Here is a 24,113-nt window from a genome sequence, read left to right as displayed (position 1 = left end):
TCAACCCACCGTCATAAGCAGCGGCGCCGGTTCCAGTAGCAGTTACACTCGGGGCAGATGTAGATCTCCATTCCGCCTTATGCTTCTTATGTTTCTTCCCCATAACTATAATTAAAATCACCTATTAAAACTCACTTTTCCCACCCCACCTGAAAGCCTCTCCTTCCTCTAATCTAAGCAACTCGGAGATGGAAGGAAATGACGTAAGAAGCTAACACGGAAACACTTCTGATTCATATTTGATCGTGGTTACTGAAGGAAGAAGCGCGGGAAATTTGTACAGACGTAAGTAATTAACCAAAGTATGTTCTCGATCGCAATTAAATACGTCTTGGTTATTAGGTACATGTGTTATGTTTTTTTCACCCTCGCCTTTTATAAAGTATGTGAACTGATGTGCCTATATAAGATTGTTCCCATTTTTTCTTAGGAATATTTAGAAACAGAACTTAGGAGGGAAGCTACATAAAGAGAAGGAAATTTGACTTTCATCCGCCTTTGCTGAGTAGGCTGCGCGGGTACCCGGGAAATGGAGGCAAAACGGCCGTAGGATTCCAGAAACCGATGTAATCCCAAACCTTGTTGGACGTGACTTTCGTTTTCTTGCGTAAGTGAACTGAGAGATTATTACTCTGGGGAAAGCGGTGTTACGTACTTGGAAATTATTTTGTATTTAGGGAAGGGAAAGTGTGTGTGGGGGGTGGGGGGATAATATGAACAGCCTATTAGGTTTTTTTCTAAAAACGATGTATCAAATTAAGCTAAAGTTTTTATTGTCAGAAAGAGACGGCACAGAACAAGACGGCATGATACAAAAAGTCAAGCATTTGTTTTGCAGTTTTGCCTTTAAGAGGCAAGTTGTTATAGGGGTTTAACATCCACTGATCTCAAGATGTGGGAGTGGGGGTTTATGCTCTTCAACTGCCTGATTGCTAAATGTGTAGAGAAACAGCATTTTTTTTTTCAGCTGAACTGGTTTCTGGATATTTGCCATAAAATTGTGGACTCATTTTGAGTAAGTTCATGGTGAGCAGTTTTGGAGAGCTTGAAAACATATTTAGAGCTTTGAGGATGTAGCAGGAACACTGCCATAAAATGGCTGCTATGAAGCTGTGGCTAGTCACAAAATGGTGGACAATAGGAGGTGGCTAGTCTAGGGTTACCAGATATCTGAACAGGCAAAGGAGGTTACAGATAATTGAAAAGGAGGACAAGGAGAGGGGATGCCACACAGCAAAAAAGAGCAAAATATGTACTTAGGCGTACATGTATATGAGCGTACATTTTCCACATCATGAAAGACTGGTTTTTCAATTGCAATATTTTTCAAACCTTCATTTTCAAGAAAATGCTAGCAACAGTATAGAGGTGATGACACGCTTTCCAAATTTCACCATAGAAATGGGTGACAAATGATGTGATCTAAAAACTATAGTGATCATAGATTTGAAGGGGCTGGATTGAAGCCAATTGCTGGAATCGGAAAATAAATAATATAAATCTAGGCTGTTCAGTCTGTCGACAGATGAGGAAAAGAAAGACAACTTACAAGGTTGTACACAGATGTTTGAATGACAACTGTTGTAAAAACAATCTAGTTTTAAAAAAAAATACTCAAAAAGCCTGGCAATATTTAATTTTAAGGCTATGCCTGCTGGACAGAGGACATGAGGACCAAAAGGAGGTCACATCCTCCTTTTGCTGGTCATCTGGTAACCCTAGGCTAATCACAAAATGGAGAAGGGAGAGTAAAAAGATACATTAATTTAAATCAATTAAATATCAGTAGTTAAATGAATAAAATATAGATGTATACATTTAATTGTATGTCTTTCTGATAATAAAATTAATTATTATTCAGACAATAATAGCAATGTAATAATTTATACTTATTTATAAAATAGAGCAATTTCCTATCCTTTAAATGCAATATATCTATTGCTTTTAAATATGCTTTTAAGATGAGCAGCACATAGAATTAAACAGGTTATCCAATTTTACAGTTTTTTAACCTTAAATAACCAAACCATTTTAAATACATTAAACAAATGAATTGCTTCCTCAATCTGATAAGCGTACAATACTTCAGTCCACACACCACAAAAACATTTTTAACTTTGATAGATATCTAGATCATAATTTAGATAGATAAGTTTCAAAATAATAAAGTGAAAGCTGACAAATATAGTGTTTTACAAATCTTTTATCAATTGAGAAGTATCATACTAAACATAGATATTGGAGTTTCTTTCCCCCTCCCCATATAATACATTTCTTTTCCATCCCTTATTGCAGTAAAGGACAATACTCCAACACTTGGTGGGAGCAAAACCCTTTACTTTTTTTAAAGGGATGAAATGGATCCCTTAAACTTCTGCAGTGAATACAAAGTCCAAAAGGGTTAGCCTCTGGACTAGTCACTGGACACTTGTGAGCCACATGTGACCACCAGGTTGCACTTTCTGCATCCCTGCAAAACCTTGGAAGAATTGGCAGTGGGAACTGGATGGTAGCTATGGCTAGCAAGGCTTTTCTTTTGCTCCTTTCTACAAGAAACGTTAGGAAGAAGGGAGGGGAAGGATAGTTCTTGGATTTACTACTTTGTTGTAGCAGAGGATCTTATCCAAAGGTATCACTTCAGTGCTGTTCAAGAGTTAGAGTTACCACCAACAGAAACCCAATGCTTAGAGCTACTGTACATAGACAAGCTGCAAAAATCCCAACAATCATTAGATGGGACAAAGATCTATAGATTAAAATGAATTCTTTGCTGACATTTAGTGGTTGTTTGGGTTTTTGCAGCCCAGATATAGCAGCCCTAACCTTGCTGGTTTTGCCCATTCCATGTCAGAATTGTGGAGGAAAAAGCAACCTACAAGTGATGTCACTTCCTCTTCAAGAAACTGCCCAGTGAGCTTGCCAAGAAGGAGCTGAAACTGTTCCCCATGCTGAATGTGTCTTGGAAAAGCAAGATTTAGGCTTTGCATACTGCTGATCCTTCCATACTTTCCCATGCTACTAATAATGGCAAAAGGCAAAGGAAAACCTGAGTGAACTAAGAGTACAGGTAGTTTGTTACCAATCTAGGAAGTGATTTTGCCTAATATAACTAGATATGTGCAGGGAACAGTCAAATGGAAACCTGACATAACACCATAATGCAAAAGGAATATGGGCTGCATGACCAGAAACTTTGAATTGTGTTTCTAACTGGGTAGTGTATATTTGCAAACCAATATGTTTTAATTGTTCCAGGGTATTTAGAAGGTAGTGTATATTTACGAACCAATATGTTTTAATTGTTCCAGGGTATTTAGAATGTAATATAGATTTGGTTTAAATTGGTTTTAAATTCTTCATTATTTAGATCTTAAATGCCTCCATAAAAATGGTTGTCATGGGGCCACCTCTGCTTTAATGAGCAAATCAGAAATGAGAACACAATCGAAAGAGAAATTGGCTAATAAAATATAAAAATATGCTTAGAGTGATTAAGTTATTTCTAGGCCTTTTTAGATGTATAACCATTCTTTAATTAGGTTTTTATAAAATGGATGAAGCAGCAGGTGATTTAAAACTGCCTCTTCAAAATGACTGTGAATCTCTTCAGATACATGTGGAAGTTCATCAGAAAACAAACAGGTTGGTTTTGCATTACAGATTTTGTTCTATGTTGCAGAGGGTCTCTCCTACCATTTCTACCAGATGAATAACATGTGCTGTAGGTGGACAAATGATTAGTTCCAAAGGATGCAAGTCTTCATTTTACCCATAATACAGTCAGGTCCAGAAATATTGGGACATCGACACAATTCTAGCATCTTTGGCTCTATACACCACCACAATGGATTTGGAATGAAACAAACACAATATGCCTTAACTGCAGACTGTCAGCTTTAATTTGAGGGTATGTACATCCAACTCAGGTGAACAGTGTAGGAATTACAACAGTTTGCATATGTGCCTCCCACTTGGTAAGGGACCAAAAGTAATAGGACAATTGGCTTCTCAGCTGTTCCATGGCCAGGTGTGTGATATCCCCTCAGTACCCCAATTACAATGTGCAGATAAAAGGCCCAGAGTTCATTTCAAGTGTGCTATTTGCATGTGGAATCTGTTGCTGTCAACTCTCAAGATGAGATCCAAAGAGCTGTCACTATCAGGGAAGCAAGCCATCATTAGGCTGAAGAAACAAAACAAACCCATCAGAGAGATAGCAAGAACATTAGGCGTGGCCAAAACAACTGTTTGGAACATTCTCAAAAAGAAGGAACGCACCGGTGAGCTCAGCAACACCAAAAGATCCGGGAGACAACGGAAAACAACTGTGGTGGATGACCGAAGAATCCTTTCCCTGGTGAAGAAAACATCCTTCACAATAGTTGGCCAGATCAAGAACACTCTCCAGGAGGTAGGTGTATGTGTGTCAAAGTCAACAATCAAAAGAAGACTTCACCAGAGTGAATACAGAGGGTTCACCACAAGATGTAAACCATTGGTGAGCCTCAAAAACAGGAAGGCCAGATTAGAGTTTGCCAAACGACATCTAAAAAGCCTTCACAGTTCTGGAACAACATCCTATGGACAGATGAGACCAAGATCAACTTGTACCAGAGTGATGGGAAGAGAAGAGTATGGAGAAGGAAAGGAACTGCTCATGATCCTAAGCATACCACCTCATCAGTGAAGCATGGTGGTGGTAGTGTCATGGCGTGGGCATGTATGGCTGCCAATGGAACTGGTTCTCTTGTATTTATTGATGATGTGACTGCTGACAAAAGCAGCAGGATGAATTCTGCAGTGTTTCGGGCAATATTATCTGCTCACATTCAGCCAAATGCTGCAGAACTCATTGGACGGCGCTTCACAGTACAGATGGACAATGACCCAAAGCATACTGCAAAAGCAACCAAAGAGTTTTTGAAGGGACAGAAGTGGAATGTTATGCAATGGCCAAGTCAATCACCTGACCTGAATCCCATTGAGCATGCATTTCACTTGCTGAAGACAAAACTGAAGGGAAAATGCCCCAAGAACAAGCAGGAACTGAAGACAGTTGCAGTAGAGGCCTGGCAGAGCATCACCAGGGATGAAACCCAGCGTCTGGTGATGTCTATGCGTTCCAGACTTCAGGCTGTGATTGACTGCAACGGATTTGCAACCAAGTATTAAAAAGGGAAAGTTTGATGTATGATTATTATTCTGTCCCATTACTTTTGGTCCCTTAACAAGTGGGAGGCACATATGCAAAGTGTTGTAATTCCTACACCGTTCACCTGAGTTGGATGTACATACCCTCAAATTAAAGCTGACAGTCTGCAGTCAACGCACATTGTGTTTGTTTCATTCCAAATCCATTGTGGTGGTGTATAGAGCCAAAGATGTTAGAATTGTGTCGATGTCCCAATATTTCTGGACCTGACTGTATATTTAGAGAAAACAATTCTCCCCAAATCAATATTGCAATGGATGTAATAGACACATTAAGCATATGACACCACCCTCTACAAGAATAAGGGTTTATAAATGGTCATGAAGATTGTTTTTGGTGGCTTCCAGGCACCCTTACTCAGTTTTTTTCACACTGTGTTCTGCAGAACCCTCTGGTTCTACCCCTCATGAAGGGATTCCATGCAGCATACAGACCCACCCCCCCAAAAAGGATCACTTGAACACAGCCAAGGATATTCATAGCAGTTTTTCAAAGGTACAATGGAAAGGGCAGGACTTGTTCTCCACTTCCATTTTGTGGATTAGGAGTCTGTTTTTGTTTTTTTTTAAACTAACAGATTCCATGGCCTGAAAAAGTTTGAAAGGCCCTGCCCTAATTCACCTGATAAAGGAAACTCCAAAGCAAAGTTCTAGCCTGCAGGGTCATCTTTGTTTAGAAGATTGCCTGTGAGTTCTCTAAACATTCTTTAAAAAAAATGTTGGGCACCCACCTGCCAAAGAAAAATACAAAGATAAGCTGAGGTGGTAAGAAGCATCCTGGAAAGTTGGTGGGGGGTGGAGGAGAGGGTAATCATGCTGCTTTGTATTTTGGTAAATAAGGCTTTGTGATCAGTCATAGAAGCCAGGAAACCTCCCTTGTGGCAGCTGCTCTGTGAGAGCTCCTGTGATCTCAAACGTCATAATGTACTCAGAAAGGTTGCCTAAGCTTTCTTTTGACACTCAAGTCTGCAGACAAAATGGTATCTTTGCTTTTGTTAGAGCAGCTAACTGATCATCTTGTTTATATTAAAAGTTTTTTTTCCCACTTACGTCAGTATGAATACTGACAGGAGATTCTTTGTGCTGTAAGATTTAGTGGTTCAATCATAACTATGCACACTTTTATTTTTTTAAGTTTCTTCTAAGTATTGGTATCAAGTAAGAACATTTTCTTCAATTGCTTGAGGATATTATAATCAGAAGAGTATGGGTTATCAGTGAAGTGTGCTTTGTATGTGCATACCATCCTCTAGTAGCAGGATGGGTGGAGTCTCATGTCTCAGCTGGTTGAAATAAGTGGCACTGTATCTTTCCTGGGTGTAATGGTCATGGGTGAAGCTGATTTTTTCCCTCCTATTTTAACCAGCACTGCAAAAAAAGAAGATATCAAACTAAGTGTCTTAAAGCTACTAAACAGGCACAGTGTTATTTTTGGTGATTACAAATGGATTGAGTTTGATGATTGTTTCCTAACAAATAATGTGCAGTCAATTGCAGTTGTGGATACAGAGCTACAGCTGAAAGAAAGACAGGTAACTGGTGTTTCTTCTTTTGTTTATTTCTCCATGTTTATAGCCGGAGATCAACATTTCGAATATTTTATTAATTATTGAAATTATTGAAATGTTTTTAAAGCATGAATATTACAAATAATAATAATTATTCAAATAATATTCAAATAGTGCTTACAGCCATTCATGCCCTAATCATCTCCTGTTTGTACTATTACAATATGCTCTTCATAGGGCTGCCCTTGGTCCAGAATGCAGTGGCTCCCTATAAGCTTCCAAGTACAATTTAAGTTGCTAAGAGAGGACACCCATTTGATGGCACATAATCAATATCACCTATAAAGCTCTTCATGACATAAGATCAAGTTATTTGCAGAATCACCTTCTCCAATTATTTTTGCTTGGCCCATGAGATCCAGCAGAGTGGGCATGCTTCAGTTTCCTTCTATGCAATAGTGTCATCTGGTGGACCCAGGAGGCCTGCCTTATCTCTGTTGTAATGCCTGCTCTGTGAAACAACATGGTCCTGATCTTTTTGTCATTTTGTAAGACCCTGAAAACCTGATTCTTTCTCCGGGCATTGGATCAGAATGCATGATGAGGTTTAAAGAAAGATCTTGCATGAGATACGCTTAGTTGGCTTCAATGAATTCTGCTATTTTTGTTCTGTCATTGTTGCTCTTTTTTCTATTCTAGATATTTACTGTGTTTTATTTTTAGTTCCTTGTTTTTATGTTTGTACAACTTGTAAGTCACCTAGAGTTACTTTTTGTAATTGGGCAGCCACACTGATCAAACAAATATAACAAATCCTTTAAAGATTTAATTTTAAATTAACTATTCAACCATTAAATTGTTATTAAATATAATTAAAATGCTGTCATTGTAGGAGGAGACCCATGTCAGTCTATGGTGGCAAAAATCAGAAGTTTGATAGCACCTTTTCTGACAAAATTCATGAAAGCCTTTTAATAAAATTGTTATTCAGAAAAGGTGCTGCAAGACTTATGATAAAATGCTATCAGTATCTTCCATAGAAAAGCTTGCTGAGGTGAAAGCAAAACCTAACACAATTATTTTTGGATTAATTAAAAAATAATCCAAAGTTATTCCCTTCTCCCAAATACTTCAAGAGAGTAGATTACATGTGAGAATTCCTAGCAGAGACAAACCCATAATTTTAGAATCTGTAATTTAATAATAATAAAAATGCAAAAACATGATTCTAGAGATGAACTATACCCCCATCAACAATGGACCACATGTTTAAATGCCCCCTAGATGAAAACAGAAAGTGTGTATGTTGATGTTTCTCAAAACTATGCTAGCTTGATCTGCAAAATGTTTCTCTACTCATGGGGAAATATTTAAGCATGTTATTTCCTAACTACAAACTGAATAGAAAGAAGGCACAATACTATCTCATTCTAGTTTATAGGTAGATGAGATCTTGTCTTATTTTGAATAAGGCCCATTTAGATTAATCTTTTGAAAATCACCTTAATTTTTTTATAAGCTGTCAGTATTTTTTCTAACATCTAACCATGCGTTTAAGAGATTTTAAAATAATTGTTAAAGGGTGATTGTGATATTCTATACATATCTATCAAGTACTTTCCATTACAACATATTTCTAGGTAGGCGTGGGTATAATTGCAGCCTAACTTGTTTTTTCTTCATTGCAGCCTATCAGCTTGAATAAATGCAGACTTTTAATCCATATTTTTCATCTCAATGAGGAAGGGCCTAGTACAGAAAATCTGGATGCAGAGGATGAGGATATTGTTGCAGCTAATCATTGGTTATTACCTGCAGGTATTTCAAGAGAACCTGCGAGTATGATTTGGTTATTTAAATGGACAAGATTTTGTTTAAATGAGAAATAAGAGAAACAAGAATCACACTGAACACCATTTTGAAATGAAGTATACTGCTTTCTGAAATTAGAAATATTTCTGAGACAACAAAATGCATTCCAGTAGACATAATGATGAACTTAAACATTTTCAAATTCCAGTGGGAAAATGAAGTATGAACTGAAAAGTGTTTATGCTGAAATTCCTGGGACTTAAAGGTTTTTTTAATAGTTGGCTTATACCTCATGATTTCTGTAGGCAAAGATGATCATATCAGGAAGGGTGTTATTTGATCAGAAATGCACATGCTTAGCTGTAGACTTTAAAATATGTTACTTTGCAATCCTATCTAAACTGCTTTTACAAGTATAGTGTTTAAAGTGAAGAGGAAGACAAGAAACACCCCATAAAAATACATGCAATCACTACTTTCGTTTTCATTTTTACTTTGAAAGCATGTGATTTTGGTTTTTCATTTTCTCACACGCTTCTTTTCAGCTAATTGGGAGTTTTTTGACTGGCCAGTATGGTAACATTTTGTGAATGGGCAAACTACCCTCCTTCATTATTAAAGTCACTACGACGTACTTCCATAATTCCAAGTGTTTCTATTGCCTACTACACTGTTTTGAATGGTTTGCCTTTTTCTCTCTCTTTAAAATAATAGTTTTTGTGTTTCACAGTTGAATTCCATTGTTTGTGGGAGAGCCTGATTTATGATGCTGAAATAAAATCAGATGTAAGTTGCATTGTTATCAGGTTTATAAATGGTTGTCTATTGCAAATGTTTGAAACAATACAATTTTCAGATTGACATAGTCAATCTGGCTATCTCAGATTTTCTTCATTTAAAAAGATTTCTTTTTTGGAATGACTGCAGGATCAGAACTGAATTGTTAATTACAAGAGAGAATTTCCCCTTTCCAAGACTGATAACAAGTATTGTTTTAATAGCTGATTTGCTTAAACCATTTCACTGTGTTTCCTAGCATTTATTTGTGCCATTGGAAAATTTGGTGCCTCCTGAACTCTGCAAAATAGAAATGCATTACAGGAAAGGAAAAAATAGAGTGGAGTTGATGGTAAGGATAGGATAGGCTTGTATAGGGAGAATTAGTGATTGGAGTTGGCAATGGTTTTTTCTGCATTGCCACTTTCTCCTTTGAAGGATTATGCATTTCCTTTTTACAATATATGTTTAATTAATCATCCAACATATATTATGTGAATAGTTTTTACTGCTGGTTTGAATTATAATTGAATATTACTTTACCTTAGGTTTAAATAGTGTTGTTATAGTCATTACATTTGACATCTGAAAGTAAGACTTCATGCATCCTGTAAAGTGGAGTCTACTCTACAAAAATGCATATCGCAGTGTTTAAGTGCCAAAAGCTTTTGCCATAATAAATGCTATTTTCCCTTTATAGGGCAGTCATAGCATTTGAAGTAAGACAGTTTGAAAAGTATTTCCTCTTAATTACGATCTGCAACAAGGGAACAAAAGTGGGTGTGAAGTTGAGGCTAATTCTACACGCACACAATTTAAGATTGTGTTTGGTTTGGTTTGGTTTGGTTTTCTTTAATGAGTTAAGCAAGACTGAAGTTATTTCTGACATCAGTAGTGAAGTTTCTTTCTTTCACCCCTAACTTTAAGGTGAGCAAAGTTTGAGCTGATGGGAGCGCATATTAACTTATGTATTCCAGTATAACCAAAAGCCGATTTTATAACCAGGGCAAACCTTGCTTTCATAGCCAACATAATTCCTCTTCCAGGTGTGACCATTATACTACTTTCTGCTGGGTTTTGTAGTTTTGGATTAATGGAGGAAGTCATTCAAGCCTGCTAATTTTTTTCTATAAGGTTAGGAGTCTTCTTTCTTTTGGCAAAATCTTACATTAAGCTATAACTAACCTATAAATTCCTACTTTTTTATACATGCATATCTATCAGTGACACTATTTCACACATTGGATTTAACCCCTTTTGTTCATATTTAACCTGCGCCTTTACTTCTATGCGGATGTATTCAACAATTCACTTACCCAGGATCAGATTACTTTCATTCAGATCTATTGTATACTCCCTCTTTATCAAACACAACATACCAATTTTCCATAGATATTGCCCTCTGTAGTTCATCATAACTTTAATCAATTAAAGTTTTCACATAATGCTTTTTAGGTAGAAAGAAAGAATAGAATAGGATGCCACCCTTAGTTGTACCGGTGATATGGCATTAGGGAAATATCTTTTTCCTTTTATTAGCTCATTTCATGTATTTTGGGAATGTTTGTACATACGTTAATTTCACATGAATGGGAAAGACATTCATTTTCTGAAGGGAGCCTCATGTAATCATTTGTACAATCATTTTAAAAAGCCAAATTATCCAGTTTAAGATTCTGTATTGTAAAATGTTGCACTCTTGAATCCCGAAGAAATAGGCATTTAAAAGTGAGGATATTGAGAAATTCTAGTTATTTACAGGAAAGATATAATTCATAAATAGGTACACTATTTTATTCCCAAATTCAGTCTGCTTTGTTATAATTTGATTTGTTCCCAAAACGTTATGTTTATATATCTATTGTAGGATGCACATACCTCCATTCCACAAAGTGGAAAAAGTATCTTGGAAAAGCAGCTATTTGCTAAGAAAGGATTCTACATTCCTATTTCTATTATGTTTAAATATGGTTGGTTTGCTTTTCACATTGATGGAAGCAATGCATTTAATAAAAATGTTCAATTTTGTTTTAATATGCTGTTTTCTACTTTTCTCTTTAGTTATTAAATTACGTGACTACAACATTACTATTCTCTGACAGAAATGTTAATAACAACTTGATATCATGGAACAGAGTTATTCTACTGCATGGTAACTATTACCTTTTTAATTAAAAAGTGTGCAGCTAGAACAATTTAGCATAATGCTTGTTGTTGTTGTTTAGTCGTTAAGTCGTGTCCGACTCTTCATGACCCCATGAACCATATTGCGCCAGGCCTTCCTGTCCTTCACTGCTTAGCTTATAGCATTTTGTAAGATTGATAATGTTTCACATTTATTAGTTTAAATAATTTTAGAAAAATCCTTTAAGAAAATCAGTATTATTACCCCCATATTGTATTGTATAAGGGAATCAGAAAGATGAAGCAAAATGTATTCCCAGTTACTGCTTTGCACTGTTTTCGTATACTGAGCTACTTTGTGTGACTTGTCACTATTTTGAGAGCAGCCATAACAGTAGCAAATGCTGTCAGCTGATGTGGCAGGAAACATGCTGAATTAAGTTATTTAATAGTGACTGTACTCTATACTTTGATTGCAGGTCCTCCTGGTACTGGTAAAACTTCTCTTTGTAGAGCAATGGCTCAGAAGTTGACTATTAGACTTTCACATAGGTAATTTTAAGTAATGTTTTCTATATTCAAAATTAAAATAGCATCTAATCCAAAAGATAGCATTTCGACATTAATTTGCAAACATTGAATATTATTGTGTGTATACTGCTCTTCATTTAAACTGGAACTTTCTCACTTGGACATCATTCCATCCCTGCTGTGCAACCTCCACTTCCACAACAAGATAAACATTTAGATGAAAACAAATTAAAAGTAGTAGTGTATTTCAGAACAATATAAATTAAAGATTATGACCCAATCTGAAATTGTTAATTCCCTTGATACTGAATATTTTTCCTTATTTAATAATAGTTATTTCAGGTTGAGAACTGGAAGAATGTAGTCACAATCCAGCCAAAGCTGACCCTGTTTCAGCCTCATTCACTTTAGTTAATCCTCACAGTTGACAAATGGTCAACTTTGGTTTAATCATTGCTATATGTATAACTCTAAGACTATTGGGAAAAGTGTCATCTGGTTTAATGCTTTATAAAGACATGATATGAATAATAATCTTTGTTTTAAGGATTGATTTTAATTAAACTTTTAGGTACCGCTATGGACAGTTGATAGAGATAAATAGTCATAGCCTCTTCTCTAAGTGGTTCTCTGAGGTAAGTATTTATATGATTTTATCAGAAGTTCATGAGATTATTTCTTGCCCATCTGTGATTTCTAGGATTCTGTATGTCTGTCAAGTTGCTAGGGCTTTTATACTCTATCTCTTTAGCTTTTAGTGTAAAAATAAATTATCATATCTTAATATAATGAACCTGTGTAATGAATGGGCAAGCCACTATTCATTCCAGGATCATCTGTGTGTAGGCAAAGTAAGCAAGCTGACTCAGCCCAGAAGGCTACACCAATCAATCAAACAGGGTTTTTATACTTTTGCTTCCCAAGTAGGATATGCCTGATAACATATGGGGAAGGGCAGGGAATAATCCATAGCCCCTTTCTTTGGGCTGAAGAGAACAAAAGGTTGGTTATTTTGGAATCCTAACCTCAAGCGGGGAGGGGGAAGAAGAGAGTTTTGCCAGAGCAAAACCAAAAAAGCCTTGTCTAGTAATATAGGAGAAAGAGATTGCTTCAAACAGAAGACTTCCAGAGATAATAATGACAGACTGAACACAACTCTGCTTTTGAGGAGCTGATGATTGTGGTGGAAAGAGGAACTGGTTAATGGATCAGCTCTTCAGGACTACTGTTCAGTTCAAGGAGAGGACAAGGATCACCCACAAGTTTGCTCCATACAGAATTTCCCTGTGAAGAGATTGTAAAATAGCGATCTCCAGCGGGTCTGAGAGTTCTGGGAGCCAGGGGAAAACCATCCTGTGTAAGCCATGGTTCGGCACCTTTCAAAGAGACACTGGGTTTGCCTACTGCCTCTCTTAATTACTTTAGGAAGCTGCTTTTTACTAATTTCTTAGAAGTTAAAAACCTTCCAAAGGGCAAGTTTTATTACGCTGGGAGAATCTCCTACCCTGCATGAAAGAAGCTCCAAGTGTAAGGATTAAAAAGAAAAGATTTACTTTTTTGGAAAACAGCAAAAGAGAGACTAGGATATGGATTTTGGAAAGTTAAAGGGCTAGATGGACTTGAAAGAATATTTCCTGTGGGGTGTTTTAAAATTTATAAAAGAATATATGAAGATTTTGAAATTAATTGTAAGAAATCCTCCTGTGGGAAAGTTTTGTTGACTGGAAAATAATCAGAAGATAAGAGGGGACTTGAAAGTTGACTAGAGAGAACAAACGATTACAATTAAAGGAGAAGAGACCCATTAATACAATGGAGCAATACTATTTGACTATAGAAGAAAATAAGGCTGTTTGGGAACAACGTACTCAGAAATTACTTACAAGATTATCTTATACTATAGCAGGATATAGAAGAACAACAGATTTTATTGGATAAAATGGAAACGGGTTGATTTAAATGTGGATTTGGGGTTTAAAAAAATGTTGGATTATAAAAGTGCTGTGAAAAAAGATGCTGTGGATCTGAAAATGGATTTTTAAATGCTAGCGTATAGGAGTGATATGGAAAAAGATGTCAGAATGGATCTACAAAACCAACTGATGTCATAATAATTAAAGGAGAAATACAAATAAAAAATCAGAAAAGTGACTTGGAAAGCCTTATCTTGGATTTACAAAAGGAATGTGTTAAACCAATGAAGCTGCTTTTGAGAGGAGACAAAGAGAAACTACTGAAGCTGTTCCTAAAAGGAGATGCGAAAATGATAAGAAATCAACTTGTTTGACAGGATTAAAGATCAAGCTTTTAAAAAGTAAACAGAAGGTTTACAAAGTGAATTTATTCGAGCAGGGTTAAAATATATGTAGTGGTTTCTGTTAGTTATTAATGGGATTTTTTTCTACAAGGACTGAATGACAAGGTTTTAAGGATCTGTTTATAAGTGGGGAAAGATTTCTTTTGCTTTGCTTCTTACAGAAAGTGATAAATTGAATTACAAAATAGATTTCTTTAATTAAGATTAAAATACATATGTTATTTCTGGTAGCTCTTAATAGACTTCCTAATTAGGACTGAATGATGAGTTTTTAAAATTAGATTATTGATAAGGGATGATATATAAGAAGAAGAGGATTTTTTAAAATTGAAATACTAGAAAAGGTGTTAAGTTACTGAAATTGTTTATACTTGTCTGGAGGGGCAGGGGAGTCATCTTTTATACAGTATATCTTTTTCCTTTTTTCTATCTCGTTACACCTTTTTTTCTTTATTTTTTATATTTTCCTTAGTTTGTATTAGTCTTTCATCTTTGTAGTTGTAAACTCTAATAAAATTATATTCAAGATTGCTAAAAGAGAGATTGGGAAGAAAAGCTGATTAGAGAGAAAAGTTGATTTGAGGGAGATTCTGGGCAGAGAGCTCTCTGGTGGAAACAGGTGGAAGTTGCTGGCTGATAAATCTTGATGGAACAGAGAGGGTGGGGGATCTTTGGGAAAAACAAAGATGGAGACAAGTTGCTGAGAAACATCTCTGGAAAGGAGAGAGACTGAAACAGGAGCATGAAAGAATTACTTCTAAGCCTCTGAATCGTTTGGAGTCTGGTATATCCTAGAAAGACAGTAGTAACTTTTATTGCAGAAATCCATTTGTTGCCAAGGTATAGGTTCACTAATTCAGGTAGAATTCTTTATAAGGATATTAACCTTTATTTTATGGGAGCTAAGTCTGCTTGATTATTTCTTGTAACTTTTGTAGCTAAAGGTTATTGTTCTCGAACAAAGCAAGCTCACTTATATATTTTTTAACACCTTAATCTGATCCTTAGGTGTCGCCCTCTAGAACTGAAATTTATTGTAATTTGTGCTAATTCAAGTCTTGAATGTTTTGTGCCATCTTACAGCTTTTGAATCTTAGATCTTACCCGCACACCTCAAACTTACTAAGGAGTAATGCTACAGAGTTTAATTTCCATTCTTCATTATTTATTAAACATATTTGTATGGCGTTGCAATATAATGCAATGACTTTTGTCAGCTCACATAAAAATACAATATAAAACAGTCCACATTTAAAAATTTAAAACACAAGAAAAATAGAAGGAGAATAAAAGATGGCAATAACAATTAAGGTCAGGGGAAGGCTCTGAAAAAGCTCAGACTTTAGAAGCTTGAGGAAAATGAGAATGTTATTGTCAGAAAACGACAGACACAGGTTCGGTTGTCCAGTAGACAGAAGTTTTTTACTGGGCACGTTTGCAAAGGTGGGTCAATGGTGCAATGGAGGAACCCCGAAACAAGGTCTGACAGGTTTTTATACCCCCTATCTGTCCTCCCCCTCCTAAGAGGGCTTGGCTCACAATCTCACCTTTTTTTACCGCCCCAGAGTGCCGCTAATTAACCGCAAAACCGCAGACATTCCACTTCCTAATCCAATCAGCGCAATACACACTGCAATACTCACTTGACCCAACAGCCGCCCCCTGCCGTTTCTCTTCACTCTGGTGCGAACATGCCTCCTGCCTACAGTATTTCCTCCCTCCTGCCGTCCCTCTTCACTCTGGTGCGAACGTGCCTTCTGCCTATAGTATTTCCTCCCTCCTGTCGTCCCCCCCAAGGCTGCCCCATGGTGCACAGCACTCTCCCCTAGCAAACATGGTTTGTTTGAGGTCCTCACTTCTCTCTGCCTTCTCATGTTATTATCTTATTATTTATAAATAACATCATCATTAACATCATTAACAATAGTATGCCAGACCAATTCAGTCCTGTCCTACAAGTTAGATAGTAACTATAGGAAAGTACTACAAAAGCTGTACCATAGCAAAGGGTGGGGCTTACAGCCTTTGGGGAGGAGGAAAACAGACCTCCCATCTTTCACTCTATGGATAGCCAGCCCCTATGTCACTGCATTCAGAAAGCATATTTTCCATTATATCCCTTTAAAAATCAGAACGTGAATTACTGAGACTCTGCACATTTGAAATTTCCTCAGATCTAGAAAAAGCAATTACAATTACTGTAGAAACACAGAGCTGAAAAGAGCAAGTATAACGTAGAATTGAATGGATTACTATTATTTAGAACAGGCATCTTATCATTTTCTTTCCTATTCTTCTCATATTAGCCCAGTAATTGTAATAGATCTGCATAATACAAGTGACCTGTAGAATACTGAAATATTAAGTATTGTTTTGCCAAAAGGTGGCAAAATCTTCATGAAAGTAGGTCTTGTTTTATTTAAATTTCATTAAAATAGATCTTCCTATTCTTATATTTTATTTTCCTCCCTATTCCATGGTTGGATTTGTACTTTGTTTTTCCCCAGCAGCACTCTAGGTGACTCTTGCACTGTTTCATCTTGCAGAGTTCCTCTGAAAACTGAGCCCCTCCAGCATCCACAAACAGTCCATGCAGGTGTGATCCAATACAGGCTGTAATTGCCCATTCTTTCCAGGCTGTGACTAGGTGCAGGCGGGTTGCCAACCATCTGAGTTTTGATCATGTGGCTGCGGGGGTGCTCCAACAGCCATATCTTTAGGCACAGGTCGTAAGTCCATTTTTTCAGTGCCATCGTAATTTTGAATGGTCGCTGAATGAATGGTCATTATGCAAGGACTATCTGTAGGCCCGTCTTCCCTGCAGAGGGAGTTACCTACAGAGAACTGCATGGTTGGAGGGAATGATCTGCCCAGGATAAGGGACTGATGTCAATATTCCGCAACACCAGTTCATGTTGCCACTGCCCTAAGCCAAAACCAGATCTAACGTGTGACTCCCACTCAATAGTCTGGAGCAGGTCCATGGTGGCTATGAATTCCCAAGCCACCTCTGATTCAGCCCAGAGAAGGCAAGTTGAAGTCCCTCAGAAGTATCATTTTGGGAAACCACCAACTCGTCCACAGAGTCAAGGAGTGCAAGCAAGGGAGGCTGGTACAATAACAGCAATCCCAACTTATCTCTGGCCCAATTTTACAAACAGGATCTTGCATCTGTCAAGGGCAGTGTCCCTGAAAATCACCAGAGGTTCTCAGATATCACCAGCCATGTCCCCAACCCTGTTCTAGGATTGCAGCTGGTGCCACACTGAAAGCAAAGGAAAGCACATTTCCAAGAGGTGGAACACATCCACCCATATCCAGCTGGGTTTTGGTAATGCATATTGGATTGGCCCTCTAATCCATGACCAGGATCATGAACCTCTGAAGACTGAGCACAAGGGGTGGAATGCAGCATTGGCTGCTTTCCCCAAGAGCATCCCACCCCATCTACCGTATCTCCCCATTCCCGTCGCTACTATGACATCCATGTCTGCCCTCCCCCTTCGCAGTATCCAATCCCCCTGACCCTTGCCTTCCCACCCCTATAATTCTGGTGTAGCTTTGTCCAGATGCGCTCTTTGCACATGTGGTTTCTAATCCTGCTATTCTTGCTCAGCTCTCAGCTAAATGATCTCAATCTCCTTAATTTACCTATTATTATATCAGTGAGAATTACTTTTTAGCTGATATTTGACTAGTGCTGGTATATGCAAACTTTCTCATGAATAAGATAACAATCCTTAGTTACACATTAATAGAAAACCAGGAGAGATTCCTGCCAATAAACTACTCTCATTAAATTTCACTGAGAACTCAGTAGAACTGAAACCAGTAAATCTAAATGTGGACAAACTGAGGGACTTAATCTGCACAGTTTCTCCCTTATCAAATAGGCTTTCTACACTTGTAGTTTATTAAACACATCTATGTTTAATGTTAACCCGTTTAAAATGAGAAAAAATTACAATTACTGTAGATTATAGGAAACCTATAAACCTATAATCCAGCAAACTAGCAGGAGTCTGCCAGCTAATATCCCATCAGCAGTCAGGTAGAATAGTGAGTGAAAAGAGGTAGAAGTGAAACCAATTAAATATAGTCAGCTTTTTCAATGAATTCCCTTAGAGGGAAATTAGAATTCTAATTATAGAATCAGAAGGGGCTACAGAATCTATCCCCCAGCTCTTTACAGGAACCCAACTAAAACAACCTCAACGCATAGTGTCTGGCCTTTGTTTGAATACATTGAAAAGGAGGCCCACCATTTTTCTGAGTCCATTGTTGAGCTGTTCTTATTGTTAGATGTTTTTACATTTATTATGCAAATAAACCTTTTGGCAAGTAAAGTAACTGACTATTCTGGATTCTGTTTGTTTATTTCTGCATAATAATCATATCCCCATCTGAGACCTTATGAAGTGTTAACATCCTGGCTAACTCTAGCTCTTTGTAACTGTTACAAGCAGCCATGCAGAGAGAAAAGGGATGGGATAACACAATAGTGTTATATTTTGAAATGTAGGTTCATTGGTTTTCAAGTAAACTCTTTTTATTTTATGCATTTGTATTCTTGTGCTTTAAAGGGTTTTGGATACAAGCCAGTAAAAAAAAAAGTAATATGTAAAGAGTCTGAGTAGCTAATTGTAATGTTTCACAGTTTTTTTAAATTTAAGGATCCCTTCTGAATATTATTTCTCATAAATCTCCCAATACTTATAACTGATTCCACATATAACTGTGCAGAGATTCTTACATATGCTGTTTCTTCCTGCTATCTACCATATGAGCTGTGGTTTGTAATACTAATCTTGACACTGGCGTTACAAAAAGATAGACTATTTCCTAAAACTCTCCAGAAGAATAAACCAGCAGAATGAATCAACAACTCAACTGGCCAGCATATTAATTTTTCCCAAACTGGGATGCGGTTAAATAGATATACAGTATTTAGAATTGTAGTCACAACCCAAAATCTAATGTGGTTGAATGCAGTTTATTTATCAAGAAATAGTCATCAATTGGGGCTTCCGGGGAAGAAAGGCTTGAATAAGGATTCTAAAATGTACTTTAAAGAAATGCCAGATTATAAGAGACACATGGAAGATACAGAAAAAGATGCTGTGGATTTGAAGATGGACTCAGAGTTGCTTGATTATGAGAATGATATGGAGAAAGAAGCTGTAATGGACTAGAAGAGTGAGAATTATCCTATTTTGGATATACAGGAGGGAAATACCAAATCTCTGAAACCTTTTCTGAAAATAGATATAAGAAGAGAATGATAAAGATTGCTATCTGGGGTTTTATTTGGAGAAGAGACTGAAGATGGAGCTTTTCCAAAAGAAGAGAAAGGAATTCAAAGTGGATTTATCAGATCAAGGTTAAATTGTTCATGTTTTGATTTTGGATTGTTAATATTGAATTTTCTTTTTCTGGCCAGGACTGTAAGATGATGATTTATACCTGTAAAAGTGATTTATTTGGTTTACTTTAAAACACATATGTGATTATTATTGGTCTTTTGTATGGTTAAGGGGAGAGATCTTTTAGGTTTCATTTCTGAGAAAAAAACTTAGCTAAAATGCAAAATAGACCTATTTGTTTAAGCTTAAAATATCTAGTTTATTATTACTGGCACTCTTGAGTGATTAATTACTAGACTGATTGTTGAATATTTTTTATAATTTGGTTATTGTTTAGGGATGAGAAAGGGGATGAAGAGGGCTTTTTTTCAGTAATATTAGAGAAGGTATTAAATTACTGTTAATACATATACTTGTCTGGAGGGAGGGGGAAGCCATCTTTTATATTTCTTTCTTTTCTTTTCTTTTCTTTTTTTCTTTTCTTTTCTTTCTTTTTGTTTGTAGGTTTTTTAGTTTTGTATTAGTTTTTATACACACACGCACACATACACATGCTTTAGTATTAAAAAAAAGAAATAGTCATCAATCCAGAGTGTTAGGAGAAGGCAGGTTGCATTTACTTCAAGTCTTACGCTACCCCAAATTTTGTTTCCCTTTTTGTATGCTACAGTTTTGGTGATTGCTGAAATACAGAATCCTGCATGTTGTTTCCACTTCTGAGAGGATTTCCACATGTTGTTTCTCCTCTGGGAGAACACTCATAGTTAAAATTCTACATATGAAATTATCTTTCAGCCATGCAGAATTTGTGTCAGCAGCAAGTATGTAACCATGTTGCCTTGAGAATAAACAATCAGGCAAGGGCTAAATTGTAAGCCTCATTAATACCCTATAGAAGAAAGGAATACATCAATTTATATACTTCATTTTTTTTTAGAGTGGCAAACTTGTTACGAAAATGTTTCAGAAGATTCAAGAATTAATTGATGACAAAGATGTCCTTGTATTTGTACTTATTGATGAGGTATGACTACAGTACTACTTCAATATTAAAAATTGTTTGCACTAGAGAAAGTGTTTATAGTATCTTACCAGTATGCTGATTACATCCATTCTATGTCTTTTTTCTATCAAAATCCAAGCTGGGCTGCATGAAGCAAAGAAACCAGATTTTAATTCAAACAGGAGTTATTAGTAATTCAAAACCGATCTGTGCTGGATGGGTAACATTTACTTTAAATCCTCAGGTTAGAGTCCGAATATACTCATGATTCAGCCCTGAGTTTGTTTGCAGATTTAAATATATATACACCTATTCATAAAGACGTTAGATCAGATCCATAGTTACTTGCATAATATATTTTTATTCTGAGTTCTAATTTATTTATATTTATTTATAACTCAGATTTATAAGCCACCTAACTCAGAATGACTTTTGGCAGCATGCCAAAATCAATTCAATTTAGGCACTTCAGACTGACTTTGGGCGGTTCACCATAAAATAAGACAAAAAACACAAAGATAAAAAAGAAAACAAGATGTCAGCTTGGTCAACAACACCCATGCATACAAATATATGCAACTGCCCCCCCCCTCCACCTCAGCCCAAGCCCTGGGAGAAGAGCCAGGTCTTTAAGGCTTTCTGGAAAGCCAGCAGGATGAGCCACATGGATCTCTGGGGGAACCTCATTCCAGAGGGGAGCCATACTGATCATACTAAACCCCAAACCAATGGACCCAGCAATTTTATGTAGATGCAAAACAGGAGGGGAGAAAACATTAAGTCCTGTGGCACCCCACAAAGGAGGGGCCTAGGGAGCAAACTCCCACAGTGAACACTGAGTGAAACTGGTCCAAAAGGAAGAGGAACATAATAAAACAATGCTGCCAATCCAGAAGGATATTGTGATGTATCAAAAGCCAGCAAGAGATCAAGGAGCACAAGAATTGATGCACTAGCTCCATCCTAGTTCTGCCACAGGTCATCTACAAGTGTGACCAAGAAAGTCTTCATACTAATCCTGGCCTGACTGAAACTGGCCTAAATACAATACCATTTAAAAAAACACAACAAAAACAAGGAAACATAATTGGAGTCAGTGCTTAATAACATTATATAAAGGTACATACTCCAACCCCAATACCTAGGAAAAGAGCCAGGTCTTTAACACCCCCATGAAGAATATCGGGGCTGGGGCAACTCAAATGTGGGGTGGGGGGATACTCCAGAGGACAGTCACCATGACAGAAAGCATGTCACCTAGATCCCATTGCATGGCATTATTTTAAAGATGGGGCCTGGAGCATGCCCACTCTTTCTGATCTTACTAGATAGGCACAAACAATAGAAGAGAAGCAGTTGCTTAGATAGCCAATCTCTATGAAGTGCTTTCTAGGTCACAACCAGCATCTTAAATTACACCCAGAAACTTATTGGTTGCAAGCGCAGCTCATGTAACAGAGGTGTCACATGGGCATACTGTCTGTATTGCTACATTCTGTATCACCTGCAGTTCCTGAGTGGTCATCAAGGGCAGCCCCACGTAGAGCGTTATAGCAGATAACTAAAGCATTGTTGATAGTGAGAAAGGACTGGGCAACAGTTTCCCTAGTAGCAGCTACTATCTGTTCTTTGAGCAACAGGAGGACCCCCAAATTGCACAACAGTTCTTTCTGGGGGATTGCTACTGTATTCAGAACTAAAGATGGAAAGTTCATGTTACATGTTAGGGAGAACTAAGCAGCCACTCAGTCTTGTCAGGGGTTAAGTTTATTATTACTATTGCTATTAGATTTTTATCCCGCCTTTTTTATCTTTAACTGAACATACCTAATACTCCTGCCTTCTGTTTTCCCACAACAACAACCCTGTGAGGTGGATTGGGCTGAAAGAGAGTGACTGGCCCAAAGTCACCTAGCCAGCTTTCATGCCTAAGGGAGGACTAGAACTCTAGGCCAGCACCTTAACCATTACACCAAACTGTTCTTCCCCAACCTAACCAGTAGTAGTATGTGGCTTAGGGTTTGAACTGTGATTCTTTATATATAGTATAGTAGATTGCCATACCAGTCTTGGTTAGGGCGTGGTATCTTCTTTGATAATTTCTTATTTAGGGCATTGTTTCTTCCTTGATTATTTATGTGGTGCTATTTCCTGCTTCCCCTTCATGGATCACTGCCTTGTCGTGGCGAAGGGGCTTGCGTAACTCAGTGAAGCCATGAGCTATACCGTGCAGGGCCACCCAAGACGGACAGGTCATGACAGAGAGTTCTGACAAAATGTGGTCCACTGGAGAAGGAAATGGCAACCCACTCCAGTATCCTTGCCAAGAAAACCCCATGGACAATGTTAAAAGGCTAAAAGATATGATGCCGGAAGATGAGCCCCTCAGGTCGGAAGGTGTCCAATATGCTACTGGGGAAGAGCGGAGGGCATTTCCAAGTAGCTCCAGAAAGAGTGAAGCGGCTGGGCCAAAGCCGAAAGGACGTTCAGCTGTGGATGTATCTGGAAGCGAAAAGAAGGTCCGATGCTGTAAAGAACAATATTGTATAGGTACCTGGAATGTAAGATCTATGAACCAAGGCAAGCTGGATGTGGTCAAACATGAGATGACAAGATTGAACGTCGACATCTTGGGAATCAGCGAACTGAAATGGACGGGAATGGGTGAATTTAATTCGGGTGACCATTATATCTACTACTGTGGGCAAGAAACCCTTAGAAGAAATGGAGTTGCACTCATAGTCAATAAGAGAGTGGGAAAGGCAGTAATGGGGTACAACCTCAAAAACGACAGAATGATCTCAGTGCGTATCCAAGGCAAACCATTCAATATCACAGTCATCCAAGTCTATGCCCCAACCACTGATGCTGAAGAAGCTGAAGTTGACCGCTTCTATGAAGACCTACAACACCTTCTAGAACTAGCACCAAAAAAAGATGTCCTTTTCATCATAGGGGATTGGAATGCTAAAGTAGGAAGTCAAGGAGTAATCGGAATAACAGGCAAATTTGGCCTTGGAGTACAAAATGAAGCAGGGCAAAGGCTAATAGAGTTCTGTCAAGAGAACAAGCTAGTCATAGCAAACACTCTTTTCCAACAACACAAGAGACGACTCTACACATGGACATCACCAGATGGTCAATACCGAAACCAGATTGATTATATAGTTTGCAGCCAAAGATGGAGAAGCTCTATACAGACAGCAAAAACAAGACCAGGAGCTGACTGTGGCTCAGATCATGAGCTTCTTACTGCAAAATTTAGGCTTAAATTGAAGAATGTAGGGAAAACCACTAGACCACTCAGGTATGACTTAGATCATATTCCTTGTGAGTACACAGTGAAGGTGATGAATAGATTTAGAGGATTAGATTTGGTAGACAGAGTGCCTGAAGAACTATGGACGGAGGTCCGTAACATTGTACAGGAGGCAGCAACTAAAACCATCCCAAAGAAAAAGAAATGC

At 37.5% G+C, this 24,113-nt stretch overlaps 2 protein-coding genes across 13 annotated transcripts in view; one reads left to right on the top strand and one right to left on the bottom strand.

Annotated features, from left to right (window-relative positions):
- Positions 1-206, bottom strand: part of BRD9 (bromodomain containing 9) — an 87,398-nt gene extending 87,192 nt beyond the window's left edge. For 5 of the 6 annotated variants that reach the window (XR_015797759.1, XM_088150189.1, XM_088150191.1 and 2 more), the window contains exon 1: positions 10-206. Coding sequence is in view for 5 of the 6 variants with exons in the window: in XM_088150189.1 (XP_088006315.1) it covers positions 10-103 (94 nt within the window). In the remaining variant the exon portion in view is untranslated. The remainder of the gene's footprint in view (positions 1-9) is intronic. The other variant, XM_088150190.1, reaches the window with a different exon arrangement.
- The window catches only part of TRIP13 (thyroid hormone receptor interactor 13), a 44,808-nt gene continuing 20,869 nt past the window's right edge, over positions 175-24,113 (top strand). For 2 of the 7 annotated variants that reach the window (XM_088150197.1, XM_088150196.1), the window contains exons 1-10: positions 175-285; positions 431-607; positions 3,540-3,642; positions 6,578-6,743; positions 8,408-8,537; positions 9,262-9,317; positions 11,370-11,460; positions 11,912-11,984; positions 12,535-12,598; positions 20,581-20,667. In XM_088150197.1, the coding sequence (XP_088006323.1) occupies positions 3,551-3,642; positions 6,578-6,743; positions 8,408-8,537; positions 9,262-9,317; positions 11,370-11,460; positions 11,912-11,984; positions 12,535-12,598; positions 20,581-20,667 (759 nt within the window). In that variant the 5' untranslated portion in view covers positions 175-285; positions 431-607; positions 3,540-3,550. The other 5 variants (XM_025174597.2, XM_025174596.2, XM_088150194.1 and 2 more) reach the window with 5 other exon arrangements.

Source organism: Python bivittatus, unplaced genomic scaffold (genome assembly GCF_059951505.1).
Source record: "Python bivittatus isolate LINGU-HERP-01145 unplaced genomic scaffold, Pbiv_v1 ctg000610_np1212, whole genome shotgun sequence".
NCBI classification, from domain to species: domain Eukaryota; kingdom Metazoa; phylum Chordata; class Lepidosauria; order Squamata; family Pythonidae; genus Python; species Python bivittatus.
This window is presented reverse-complemented; position numbering and strand designations above follow the sequence as displayed.